Raw genomic sequence first — 14,622 nt, forward strand, 5'->3', positions numbered from 1 at the left:
AGGAGACCGTGGGAACTGTTTGTGTGTATAGGTACATCTAGACGTAGTCTTGCTCACTCTTTGCAAACAAACAAGCTATTGAATGTGACACAAGGAATTAGCAAAAGCTATTTTTAAAAAAATTAACATGACAGAAGAGAAGGGAGAGGTAAAATTACAGACACTTGTTTTTTGTGGAAAATAAGCCATGTGTTATAGAATTGTCTTCTACTGAAATTATTCTGTTTCAAATTATCATTCTCTAATGCAATGGATTATCTATCTTCCCTGAAGTTGGTCTTCTCTGAAGGTACCCAATGGCTCTTACTTGTTCTTCACTAGGTGTTTCTTTGTTTTGCTTCTCTCTGAAGCACGTGAACAAGGGGGCTATCATTTTTTCATCTCTGTGATCTGTAAGTCCGTCTGTTTGTGTAATGGGATGTGAATTTTTCTGCACAGTGCTGACTGTTTTTCCATTAAAAACATTGTTGACGGAGTAAAATGACCTTGAGCTTCTGGGAATTTAAGTTTGGGGAGGATGCGAATGGTTAGTAACACAGGCTACAAAAACATTGCAAGAAACGAGATCTATGAGGAAATAGAATAATAAAGTAAATAGCTTTGCTCTCTTCTGCCTAGTTTTGAAAAGAGTACTGAAAAACAGAAAAGTGAAGGGAAAACTAAGTGCTGGAGAAGCAGTTGGATTGGAAAGGAACATAATTTGTTGTACACCATTGTCTTTGCTTCCCCTTTGATCAAACATTTCTCTAACTGACGTTTTCCTTCCTACAGAAACTTTTCGTTATTATAACATTCAGCAAACATATAGTGGAGCAGATGGTGTCCCTAATTGGGTGAGTAATTCTTTAACACACTAATACCTTCACTCATTAAGTGGAAAAATACTGGAGGAGCTAAATCAGATGTGCTGAAAACTGTGCTTTGCTTGTAAGTGCCACCTTTGGCAAACTGCTAGCTCAGGTCTTCTTTGCAACTTCATTCCTCACCTGAAAGGCTTCAAGTGCTTCGAGAAACATAATAGCATTGAAGGTCAGATGGCCTGAATATCTGATATCTACATTTAACTTTCACCCCAAAATACGATACAGCAATTAATTATAGCTTGCTACACTTGTTGAGTGCAAATGCACTGGTTTTTGTTGACTTTTTTCAGTGTTGTGTTGGGATCCTATGACAAAAACTGAAAGGACTGTTGTGATGTTTGCAGTGTCTCAAAATGATGATAAACATCTTACATAATGAGAGTTGCCTTATATAAAATACTAAATTTGTCATAAAATGTCAGGCTGAAAAGTTTTTTTTATGTAATATTATATCTCCAGTCTGTTAAACTTCATTTTTTGTAGGAGAAATGAGCATTTTCATGGGTAAACTGTGCCAATTTTGAGAAAGCTTGTCTTTTTTTTCCCTGGAGTTCTTTAGTAATTGATTACTGTTTTTTATTTTTTAAGTGAAAATCTTGGTTTAAAACAAGATTAAGCTGATATTAGCTGCGTTTTTGCTTATATATATATATAAAAACAATATATGAGATGTTGCCTTCATGGGCTTGACTGATTATTGAAGACTGAAGTGCCAGACTTCTGCCTCATCTACCTGTTCAGTCATCACATTCTGTGCACTTCTTACAAATCCAGTGTTGATGTTAACAGTGAAAGCCTGGTAATCCAACAAATTAGATCTCAATAATATTTTTTAACCTAATATGGGTATCACAAATAAATCCTAAAGGAGTTTTTCCTTTTCCAAGGTCTTTCACTTGTCACGTGGGGCAAACTGATTGATATTTTGCTACCCAAACTTTAATAGCTGAGTTCAAATTAAAAATAATAATAATAATAATAAAGCCGTACTCCTCAAGAACACTTTCAGGAGAGGAGTGTCTGGAAATAATTGCTTTTAAAATATGTAGACTTGAAGTAGTAATGCTATACAAAGAAAAAGGATCGTTAAAAGAAACGTTCTAGGGTTGTTTACTAATGAAACAAATCCTGACCTTATTACTTCCTGATCTTCTGACTGGGCGTCTGCTTTGTAACAAACATCCAAATCAATTTGTTGCTTTCAATATTTTAAAGAAGAAAATGAGAAATGTGGCTAATTTCAACAATCATTAGTTAGATTTTTGTAGTATTAATCACACCAGACAATTTACTACTAGTTTTTAATCAACACTGCTACTAAGCTAGGTATATTTCCAAAGATTTCTTATCCTGCAGATCTTTGAGCCAAAACTAGTAGTTTTTTCCTACTTCATCTGTCTTGGAGATAATTTTGCCTCCAATTACATAGAATGCATTCACAAGACCTCTGCTGGATTCAGATTTTATTAGATGGTTGATGTCAGAGTTAAAAAATGTTCTCGAGAGACAGTAAGATTTTTGGAATGTCCCGGTATCCTTGACTTCTCCCAATCTGTCTGCTAGCATTACCTCATCAATTTCTTTCTAGAGTGAAGTATAGAATAAGTTAAACAATAGCTTGCATTAAACTTAATTAAAATATAGATCTATTTAATGGTTAGTAACTTAATTTTGATCAAATTCTATCCAACAATATGCCTTAAGACCTTTGTCTGAGATATTGCTTTTACACAATAGGAAATGTCTGAGCATGATACTTCAAAATAACAACTATATTCATGTGTGGGACAGCTAGCATCTAGACAGGAGATTAAGCTGAGATATGAGGTGGATTCTGAGAATATCTGATTTTATAAGCCAGTGGGAATGTCTCTAACTATGTGATTCCTAGTCAAAAAGCAAAAATGATTTACCTGTAGAGCTTGCCTGTAGCTCAGTAGTTGTCTGCGTTTGTTACTGGATGCTGTGCTTTAATTCAGGGTGATTTGATTTTACGTCTCTCTAGGCCTTCATACAAAAGGATCACAAAATATTCTTTCTATTAATTAAATGTAGAGAGAAAAGGGAAATAAAGGGGTGTGAATTTGAGAAGCTGTTTAAAAAAAAAAAAAAAAAAAAAGAAAATATTGGCATTATCCAGTATAAAAAAGAGATAGGAAGGATGGGTGGTGGCAGCAGCAAGGCAAGCAGCAGCTGTGCTGCAGCAAGCCGTGGTATAGAGCGGGGTCAGTGCTAGCTGAGGGGAAGGGGGCATGGAAGGGGTTCAGAAACCGAAGCTTGCAGGAGTCCTGCAATCAAAGCTGAGCCAAAGATCCTGGTTGTCTACCCGAGGCCGGTAATTATCAACCTGTTCTACCAGTTAATAGTTTAAAGTTGTGTTATTGCTGTCAAAAATGCTCAAAGAGGATCGTGTTTTCTCCCAAGTGGTATTACTTTCATGAGCTCTTTGTGAGGAAGGGTGGCATGTAAGAGCTCTGCCTTGCATTCTCGTCACTTATTGATCATCCGTGTAAAATACTTGGATGCTGAGCTCATTTAAAATGTTTAATTATCATATGTGTTGTGGGTTTTCTTCTGTCTCTTAAAGCTTTTCACTTAATTTGTTCTTTACCTACAACTGCGGGGTTGTTTATGAAGGCACACCAAGCACGTTGCTTTTAAGCACGAACATATTTTCTTTGAAGTGGTAGTTTCAAATGCACATGAAGAATTCCCAGAAAAGAAGCAGTACTCTCCCTAAAGAAGCAGTACTCAAAGCTCACACCATGCATACCATCCACACCGCCGTCTGCCATCAATTTGGGGTAAATGTTAGAATGAGAAAAATTTAATCTTTTAAATTCAACGTGGTCTCTTTGTATTTGGTGGAAACGAGCTCATCATTTTGGAACTTGGGAAAAAAATCTAAAAAATTCAGAAATGTGTTTTATATAGCAGTAGGCACCCAGTGGCCTCCACCTCAGAAGCAGCTGAACTTCAGTGGCAAGTGGTGTGGGTGCATCTCCTCGGGACAGTCACACCCTGCGGGCACAGCGTCCCTGCTGAGCACCCTGATAGTGCCTGGAGCAGCTCCTCAGGTGTGATAAGTGATCCTGGGCTGCAGCAGGCAAGTCTTGGAGCAAAAGAAGGGAGCTGCTGCCCGTAGCAAATGATGTTCTGCTAATTTTAAGAGAAGTAGAAATTAATTTAGTCAATGAGTTAATGAACTGAGTCGTCACAGTAATTTGAAGTTTAGCACAAGGCAGTGAAACGCATGTAAAAAAATAAAAAATAAAATTGTGAACTTCCACGGATTTAGAAGTTAATAGAATATCAGAATATCAGAATATCAGAGGTACTGAAAGGCTTCTTAATCTGGTGTTTTTCTGGAACAAATTTTAATGCTTACCAGTTACGCCTGCCAGTTTGAATAATTGCATGTCTTAAAGCAAAACAGTTTTTTGGTAACAGGCACTTGAACCCTTGCCTTTACAAACCAGTTTGCTGCTATTTGGTGTGCCGTAGTTCTTTGCTTCACGGCTTAATCTCAGCTGATTCTTGCAAGGAGCACGATGTTCCCTGTAGGAAAGGAGTACGAGTGGAATTATGGCGACTGACGTAACTGGAAACTTTGCTTCAAGATGTACACAATTCTTGAAGGAAAAAAAAAAAAGTATCAGTTTAGGTTATTTCTTTAGAATATAAGCAAGTCAAGAAGCTACAGTCATAAAGGGCTGCACCAGAAATAAAATGTCCTCGGGTGGAACAAGTCCTGTTCCTGATTCAGAGCGTGCCCTGCAATTCCTCTGCCTTCTGGGGGCCGTCAGCAGGGGATGACCGCGGAGCACGGCCCCGCCAGGTGACCTCCACGGCCTCACACCCCTCTGCTTTCCACCAGCAGCACAGGGGCCAGGCCTGCTCTGCCAGCCACACCTTCTGCTTCGGGGACCTTTGTTTTGCATATGTGCCCTAAAGTCCGTATCCGGTGGCCGTATCCTGTTTTTGTTACAGGGTATTTTGAAATAGAGTTTCCAATCAGCATTTGAACTAAGACCTCTGTAGCAGAAATCAATTGAAAATACCCTGAAATGGCTGAGCATGTGGATAAGCGAGCAGTGACTTTAAAATCTCCTGAGATAAGTGCTTTTGGAAGTTTATTGCAACACACCTGACACTTCGGTACCATAAATCACTGGCTCCCCTCCCACAGGTATATCGGAAACCTGTGGGACCGTGCCCTGGTACTACACCCCCTGCACAATAGATCAGCTCTGCACAACAAAGGCGTCAGCGTCTTGAAAGGGACACAGATGTGAATGAAATTTGAGTAGCTTTGGTGTTGAAAACCTTCCAGTGGATCACAGCAGAATTATAAAAAGTTTATTTGCAAAAGGCTTGTAGGGTTTAAACAAGCAAGCTTTTTTTATATATATATAAATTGTGTGTCCCAAAATCGTGCTATATCTTTAAAATGCAGAGAAGTTTCCTTACAAAGAGCAATGTGGAGCAGAGTTAAGAACCAGCAGGTCAGAGATGTTGCAATTCCTACTTCTGAGAGCATTGGCCTTAGCGTAACAGAATGTCCCAAGGAAAATGCTTTGCAGGCGGCTTGGTTAACGTGGGTATTGGAGCACAGCGCCAGGTAGGAATGACGTCAAACGGGCAACAATTTTAGCTTAGTAATCTCCAAGTCAGATATTTTCTTTCCTCATCTCATAAAACCAAGTGAATCTGCCAGGCTTAACCCTCAGTGTCTCTGCTGATCCTGGCCATAAAGGCGATGGACTTGCTGCGGCTGCAGGGCGCTGCACGCAGCTCGCACCGAGCTGTCGCCAAATGCTCTGAAGCCGAAGCAGCAGTGGGGGATGCCAGAGCTGTGCTTACTCCCTCTGGTTTTGGAGCCCAGGTTTGCTGTGAATGCTCTCTTTGAGCCACGGGCACCTTGGGAGCCCGGCCAGACTCGCTGCAGCGTAATCTGTCACGGCTGAGTCAGGCCGGGAGGCTGAGGTCCGTTCTGAGTCACGGCAGCAGGGTCCTGGTATTGGCTGAGCCTCAGGGAAATGGATGGTTTAAATACTGTGAGAATCTTTATCAGCACAGGAAATGACAGCTCATTAAAATACTAACCGTTAAGCCTGTTTAGATCACTGTCTGGAAAAAAATTAACCATTGCAGGTTCAGATAACTTGCAGGAAGAAAGGTGCTCTATTCAGAGAGCGAGCAGTATGCAAACTAATCAGCTTTGTACTTGTCTGGTGGCACAGAAACGTTTCCACTGGAATCTCTTTTTCAAGGCTTTATAAAACTTTTAAGAAGTTGGTGGTGCTGGAGCAAAGCTTTGAGTTTCTCTTGGGGGACGGAGAGTTGAGATAACCAAACACAAGGCCTCATACTAATGCCATGATGCTTGCAGGATGGAGTTTAGCCGTGTTCTTACGGAGAACACAGAAATGTGAATCAAACGCAGACCCCAAAGTGTGGGAGGAATGGGTGCTGGGTGCGATGGTTGTTGCTGTTTTGCATGCAGCTGTTGTTAGCTGCTCAAAGGTGAGAGCCTGTGCTTGGTCCCCTGGCCTGGCTGTCAATAGCTGCTCCAATTTAAATTGAAATACTTCTTAAAAAAACAAAGTTGGAGGTTCTGGAAGGGACGACTTCATCCCAGCACACTCCCTCCTTCAGTTCATCACATTCTTCAGCGCCACTGAACTCCCTTTTTGTAGCAGGAGATAATCTCTGGCCTCAGGCCATGCTCGCTCCCGGACAGCAGGATGAGATGGTGAATGTGCGCGGGGCTGTGCTGACAAAACACACAATGAAATTTTCCTCTTTGTTTGGTTTGCTGTTATTTAAAAATTCTTCCCTGTTGTCTTCATTCTGAATTGGAGTGCTGGCATTTCCTAAGAGGATGTTTTGCTGTAGCTGGCCGAGCCCAAATAGCCAAACTTTAGCAAAAGGGTAGTGACATCGTGTCCCCCAGACCCTGGCAGTCTGGGCCACACTTGACAGCCAGAGAGCCTGACAAAATCAATCCCCGTGTGAAGTTAAACATTTTTTCCAAATTAAGCTGTGGATATTAGGGAGATCGTCTACGAGACGGGGCTGGGGCTGTGATTCAATGCCACATCACCTTCCCAAGCAGGGCGGCGGTGTGCTTCGGCCTGGGAGCCTGATGGCTCGTGTGTGTGCCATTGATTCACTGCTTACGGTTCCGATTTCCCTTCAGGTCATTGCCATGATAAAAAGGGATTTCCAGGATTTCACAGAGCAGAGCTTAACGTGTCTTGGTCATCACAACTGAGGGACTGATCCCAGTCGCTCCCGTGAGCTGCTGAACAGAGTAAAAATTTGAGAACTGGATGCCACTGGAGGTCTTATTGACATCTTTAATTTCAATCAAAGGAAATGGAGTTTAAGAACTGCTTAAAATTAATCAGCTGCTTAATTTTTAAGAGACAGCACTTGCTGTCTCTTACAAATGAAACTTTTAATAACATTTTAAAAAAGCAGCACAAGCCACCATATTCATCTTCTAAAAATGGGGGTCACCCATGGCAACTTGGTAGTTTTCTTAAAACACTTGCTAATTCTAACATTTGTCTCTGGAAAAGTGGTCAAACACGCACATGTGCGGGGGTTTTTGGAGATGGAAACTGTGTATCCTCAACTGTAAATTGATTATTTTGTGAAATGTTAGCAGTGGTTAGTGATTCACAAATGGGGCGTTTAGATACAGACCTGTGCTTCAGTATTTAGTGCAGCTTGCAATTACTTGTACCTTCGCAGACTGAAGGTATGGGTTGTGAAATTTGTTAGTTGGGGATAACCTCTAGCCTTTATGATCTATTAAGATGATAGATTTGCCTTTCAAAAGTGCAAATACAATGATCAAATTGGTTTAGTTTTCATATTAGCAAAGCAGAGTTGACTGGAGTACTGAAGAACTTGATAATTTTTGTTAATTTAGCATAGGAAAAATATTTTTTTCCTCTGGACTTGGTGCTTAGTCCACGTGTTTGAGAAAATTCCTTCCTGTGCTTCAAAAGACTGTTACAAAAAGCAGTTTCCTAAAAATCTTTCCTGCCACTTCATGCCTTTGCGGTTCAAATATTGTCAGTCATTCTTTTAAATCTGAAAGCAAATTACTGAATTGCACAGAGTGCTATAGAAAACAGCTTCACTGTTAGTGGGATAAGTTTTAGGGCTAATACTGTCAGAATATGTACACCCTTGGTGTGTTTTTAAACAAATCCTGGAACTTCTCTGCTGGCTGTGTAGTGTGGTGCTTCAGATAGCTGTGAAATTTTGTTCTATCTGTGGAAAACTATTATGACATTCTCATTTAGATAGAAATCACGGCTCTTAATTAACAATAACAAGGGGAGAGGAGGAGCAGATGCATCCATTCAGTTGCAAGCACCAGGTAATGCATCTGAAAACAGGCTTCAGCAGTGAAAACAAAATTCTTGATGGGTGCTTGTGTGTATTACATTGCAAATAATCTTTTTTACTAAAATGTTGTGTTTTTGATATATTTAAGCTCTAACAAAGACTAGTGCAATTTTTGAAGTCTGTTTGAACTTCCAATTCCTTGTGAAGCATTTAATTTTAGCAGAAAATGAACGTGAGTTAAAACAAATTGTGAGCTGAGTGCTTAACTTTTTCTAAAGTTACTAATGAATCCAAATATCTGCAAAGTTTTTTCTCCAAAAAAAAAAAAAAAAAAAAAAAATCAGAATCTTTTGGTAAAGCTGTCGCCAGCCTTTGTTCTTCAGCTGAATTGTGCTGAGGGGCTGGAGCACAGCAGCAGTGCAGCCACCTCGCTGCTAACTGCAAATTGCGTGACAACCAGAGAGCAGCTCGGGAAACGTGTTCATTGCTTGACAGACAACCTCTGGCTGAATAACTTCTTCTAGTGAATGACTTTTTTTGCTTCAAGGTGAAGTCCCCCAGCAGCTCGCTATGACCTACGTTTTTACAGGGATGGTGCGGGTCTTTTTTTGGGGGTTTTGTGTTTTGGCAGATAGAGACTACAAAGCGTGGCTGAGCTCAGTTCTGTGGTGTGTCAAGTTTCTTTTCTTTTGTCATCCTCTCCTACTCCTTATTTGAAAGACAAGAGGCTTTATTTTCAAAGGAAAATGCCAGGAATTAGTTTCAGGCTGTCCTACAACGGGGTTATCTTCCAGCATCTTCCTTCAAGTCGGATGTGTAAAGGTGCCTGTGGTTTGCATCGAGGCTCCTGAAACTGCGGTAGCCTTTTGAAGACTTTTTTTTTTAAAGTCTGATCTTAAAGTCAGTGCTAAGTGGCGCAGAATTGTGATGCAAATCTCTTCCTTTTGCATTTTTGCATTTTACCTGCCTCTGGGCTGAAGTGTAGCACCTAAAGATCCAGGCTGAAGCCTCCCCCTTTCCCCTTTGATGCCTTGCTGAGCTGAACTTCATATTTCTGAGGGGAACCTCTCACTCAGTTCTAACTAACTAAATGAAAAGTAGGGGATTTATTTTTTAATTTACAGATCATAAAATTATTTTTATGCTTCGGTATTAGCCAAATAAGTTGGCTGGTTCAGTAAATCACAGAATGTTGTTGAAAGGGTACAAGTAACCAGAACTAACCCTCTGAGCTGGGAGTTTGAGAATTTTATATCTAATACTGTGGGTGCACAGAGGAGATTATTTTCTAGACGCTGCTGTGCTTAATTTTACTTAGTTAAACCTCTGCATTTTTTTTCAGTATTAGATGTCTGTGAATGTGCAAAGTGATGCAGATTTTTAGAAATGAAGGTCCTTACGTTCAGGATTTTACAGTTCTTCAAAACAGCTATAATAAAATGGATGTCATACACTTAATTTTTAATCATGCTCACAAAGAGAAGATACTGAATGCTTTTAGTGGGGAAAAAAATGAAGTAGAGCATTGATACACCCAAATCCTTTCAAGCATCTGAACTTGGTTTTCTTGTTTTTGTTCTGTTGTTTAATGCTCACTGGGCACTGACTTGGTTCAGTTTTCAGAAAAAGAAAGAGAAAAAAAGGAGGATTTTGAATAAGTATTCTGTTAATCACTATTCTCATAATTTAAATATTCCTCACTTTGTACCCAGGTAAAATTTTAGAAGTGAAGTATTACCTCCAGTAGCTTTTCCTGCTTCCAAGTGCCATTTGAAAAAAGAACAGAAAGCCCAGACCAGAATTCTTTAACGCCGTGACTCGTTCTGATCAACGAGTCACCAGGAGAGTGTTTTACCACAAAAAAAGTGGGATTCTTAAGGGTGGGTTTTGCAAAACTGGAAATTGTTTGTAAAAAGTTGACGTGTTTTTATGTAAAATGTGTACTAGACGTGCTTTAGTCTCAACACTTCTTTTGGCTGAAAATCTACCACTCCAGGCACAAAATTTACTCACCCATTTGTATCATCGCTATGGTGAATCATGAGGGATACGCTCTTTGTCTAGTAAATGTTTTCAAAAAATTATTTGCCCCGACTGTAGTAAAGGAAATAAATTTCAGAGTGAGCTGTTTTGTTTCTTGAATCTGTGCGTTTTCATAAGTTTTTAAGATTAGGAAGCCATTACTTTTGAATTGGGCTATAGGATGGAACAGCTAAGATCATGTCAGAACAGGAGACTGAGGAAAATAATTTGAGATGTAGCCCCACGTAGCAATAGCAGCCATTCAGAGAGGAGGTGATGGGTTTGTAATCCTGTCTGTGTATGTCTTGGTGACTGAATCCTAAGTCCTCTCTGAAATAATAGAATGAGAACTGTAGCAATGAAATTTAAGGAGACTTTTAAATGTAGAATATCATATTAATTTATTTAAAATAATATTAAAAAAAAAAATGCAACAAACCAGTTCTCTTGGAAAATCAGATGGTGTTTGTCAGCGATGGGGAATCTCCCCTAGTTCTTGTTAGGAGCGCTGGGTGTATAAATGTGGATTAAACTTTGGGACTGTGCTCTCAGATAGCGCTTGCATCAACACCACCCGTTGCTGCTGGAGGTAATTTAATTTCTTCTGTGTAACACCTCAGCTTTTTTGTGTGCCGGGGCAATTTCTAAAGCTCCTCGCGCCTCCTGCTAAATAGTGTGGTGTGAAGATCAAAAGAAAAGTCACCTGTGTTGGTTTTGGTTGGGGTCTGGATCGGCTGCAGTGTTCACAGGCTGGAACGTGGTGGCTGCTCTGCCTGTCCCGCGTTAACACCTTTGCTTTGGAGGTCCGGGAGTGCTCCTAGTGCCACAAGCCTATCGGTGATCTTTATACGTTAGTGTAAGAACAAGGTGTTTGGTAACGTATTGTAGCTTTTGTGCAAGTCATCTGCCATAAACCATGAAATGATTCAGAACAGGGTTCATAGTTCTTTCTTTGTTCCTTTGTTAATCACTGACTTGTGGGAGGTGCCTGTAGAATTTGCTAATGCATTCTTTTTGGGTAAGGATGACGCACAGATTGTCCTAATAAGGACTTAGTTTGAGAAAGGGGCCGTCTTCTTTGAGAAGATAGGGGCAAGTCATAGGGCGAGCAGTTTCTTTTTTAACTGAGGGATGACACAAGCACAAGTCATTTCCTTATTAATCGGTTCAAACCAGTTCTTACAGGAACTGCTGGTGATAAATGTGGGACTTCTGAGAAGTCATTCATTTTATTCTCAGCACTGCATCAGTGCACAGCCTCAGCTGGCTTCTCCCGGGCTTTAAGGAAATGCTCTAGCTCACGGCTTCTTTCTGTCTTACCAACAGTGTATTACCGCTGATTTGCTCTGAAATATTTTTCTTTTTAAACGCCTTTTGAGGATCTGGGGAAATACGTCCCTTTCTGAAATACCAGCTAAAAGATAAAATTCACTTTATTTTTGTGGTTATGATTTCCCAAGTAGCAGTACCCTTCCGAGCTGTAGCTCAGTCTGAACTTTGTTCTGTTTGGGTCAAGTGGTAAGTTATAAAAAAAAATATATATACATATATCTCTTTTTTCTTTTTTTTTTTTTTTTTCTTCCCCTATTTTGTCTTGTTCTCTGGGATGAACTTTGCATCAGTGCTATTCCAAGTATAGGTCCTTCTCTTCAGAAGCCATTTCAAGAATATTTGGAAGCTCAGAGGATAAAACTTCACCACAAATCTGACAGTGGCGTGCCACAGGTAAGAGCCTCTCTGCCTCCCTCCCCAGTTAACTTTTCCTTTAGCTCTGTCTTTGGCTGGTCGGTTTTACTGATGTAACTCTTTATTCTGCTTTCAAAGATTTGCAGTGGCCCAGGGGATTAGTAAATTTTAATTTTAAAAGGAACCTGGGAATTAAAAACAATACTGTAACTTTATGTAACTGGATTGAAACCTTTTAGAGAACACAAAAAGCATTAAAACAACATCAGGGGCTCATTGTGCCTCTGTATTAGTGTGCCTATTTTGGAAGAGAAACTTAAGTTAAAAAAAAAAAAGTCTCATTTACGTGTGAAGTGATAGTGAACTGCGGGCAGCAGCAATGCTCCAGGAGCCGGTGGCTTCTGCAGCTTTAATGGCCAAGGAAAGGAACAAAATCCCCAAGTGGTAGTGTTCAAAAGGAAAAGGAAAATACAGTACTTTGAGTTGGTACAAAGGGGCAGAAGTCTCCTTTTACACAAAGTACTTAAAAAGTAAAATTTCAATTCAATTTCTAAGTCCAATTCCCCCTATAATTTTCGGTGGGGACAGAGGAATGTTGTAACTTCAACGAGAGCTCCCTTAGGGTGCGAAGGCAGAGTGAGGTAGCATCCATTTATCTCACACTTCACATTTAATACCCGTAGCTGTCCTTGTAAATGTTTCTTTGCCTGTTTCTTAATAGAAAGATGAAATTAGGGAGGCTCAGTCAGGAAGAACTAAATACTCAGCCGCCTTATATGAGCATTGAAGTGACTTTTGTGCGGTGCGGTGCTGCCCTCCTTTGACAAAAGCCCACAGTTCCGAGTAGCTGTGGAAACGCTCAAAGTGGGACTGCAGAGGTCATCGCGGTAACTCCTGGAAGAAGAATTGGCTCCGAATTGGAAGATAGCACAGTGTGTGCAGTTAAGGAAAAAAAAACATTGTTAACCAATGACCTTATTGTTTTCCTTGCACTGAACATGACAGGGAATGACAGTCAGGGGTTACTAATTCTAAACTCTATGAATTGTTAGCGAAGTCCAAACAATGCTAGGAATAATAAATCACTTCATTAGCACACGAGTAATGATCAAGGATTCATCGTCTGCCCTGCGGTGTATTTGGCAACCCCTCCTGCATTGTCTTTCAAGGGACTAAAGTCAGCTCTAGAGAGGGACCTGCAGGAATCCTGTCAGCTTGCACTTGGTTCCTGTTTTTAATTTGATAAATTACATAATCCAAAAAAATGTTTGGGCTTTTCCCTTTCACCCATAAAATGGAGAATTTGCCTTTGTGCTGTCCACTAATCTTCATTTTCCTCCTTTTTCTGTTTTGTCTTTGTCTCTTCAGGGGGAAAACTGGCTATCGTGGATGTTTGAAAAATTGGTGATTGTTATGGTTTGTTATTTTATCTTATCTATAATCAACTCCATGGCCCAAAGCTATGCCAAACGACTGCAACAGAAGATGTACTCTGAAGAAAAAACCAAATGAGCTTGGAAAAAAAACAAAACCCTGGGCTGGGTTTTAACAGACATGAAAAATGACACATCTTTCCACATATTTAAAAATCAGCATTATTCAAAATGGGGAAAAACTTTTTAACATCAATTTTCAACTATAACAGGTTTTTATTTTATTTTGAAAGTAATTTGACTATTAGAGCAGACGTTTCATTGACAAACTTAAAGATATTAAGGTAAGGTATAAATGCTTTACATGTCTGGGTTGTGTTATGGACACATGGAATGGACAATGTGATGTGAAATGTTTAACACAGATGTTGTCCATCCAAACTACTTCCAAAACCAATTTAATATTTCCTGATTTAACTTCAGACTGACCTGAGGGTAACTTTTTATTTTGATGGGTGGCTGTTTTGCTTTTTCCTTAACTTTCAAGACCGTCAAAATGTATATAAATGAATACAGATTGGGTAAAAACTGTTGCATGTCCCTCATGGTAAGGTTATTCCATCTCAGTTCTCCAGTGTCCCATTGCATTGCACGTGCTCTCGGTTGGAAAAGCCACCCTTTAATCTTCATGATGTTAACAGATGATTGATGTCAAAATGCTGAAGCTGGCATTTTTTATTCTGTATATTTAGAATGAAGTTAAGATAAAACTTTATAAAGTCATCTTTGATCATTCCAGAATTTCTTGTGTCAGTCTTTTTAAACTGTTCCTTTTCCTCTCCACTTTTGTATACTCAGTTTCTTTATTAAGCCTTAATCCCATGAAGTGCATGCTTTACTCATCCTTCCTGCACAAATGGTGCTGAAACTGCCCTTTATTCTTGGTTGTTTTTTTTCTTTAAGAACTTCTTACTTAGCAGAAGAAAGTAGAAAGCAAATAACTTGATGTATGGCTCACTGGTAATAACTTGAAGTATGTCTCATGCAGGCAAATTAGCTAGTTAGCTGTGTTTGTTAGCACAAAGCCTTTGTAGACATTTGCCACTGATCACAGCACCACGAGCAATGAAGAGCAAAGATTCCATCTGAGAACAGAACTGGTGTCAAACCCAGCAATGATGTGTAGAGCCATAGGGAACCTTACAGTTCTGCTTTAAAATTCAGACATTTATAGAACATGATTGGTGTGTTCCAGTTGTAATGTGTACGACATAACCCATACCAAAACTGATCTCTTCTGTCTTTAGTAA

The 14,622-nt window shown here is 39.8% G+C and overlaps 1 protein-coding gene across 3 annotated transcripts in view; it reads left to right on the plus strand.

Moving 5' to 3' along the window:
* The window catches only part of VMP1 (vacuole membrane protein 1), a 64,331-nt gene extending 50,204 nt beyond the window's left edge, over window positions 1-14,127 (plus strand). For all 3 annotated transcript variants that reach the window (XM_082776557.1, XM_082776558.1, XM_082776559.1), the window contains exons 10-12: window positions 772-833; window positions 11,876-11,978; window positions 13,308-14,127. In XM_082776557.1, coding sequence (XP_082632683.1) covers window positions 772-833; window positions 11,876-11,978; window positions 13,308-13,451 — 309 coding nt within the window. In that variant the 3' untranslated portion in view covers window positions 13,452-14,127. The remainder of the gene's footprint in view (window positions 1-771; window positions 834-11,875; window positions 11,979-13,307) is intronic.
* Window positions 14,128-14,622: the final 495 nt, after the last annotated feature.

This window comes from Aythya marila, assembly GCF_965140915.1.
Source record: "Aythya marila genome assembly, chromosome: 20".
In the NCBI taxonomy this organism is placed as follows: domain Eukaryota; kingdom Metazoa; phylum Chordata; class Aves; order Anseriformes; family Anatidae; genus Aythya; species Aythya marila.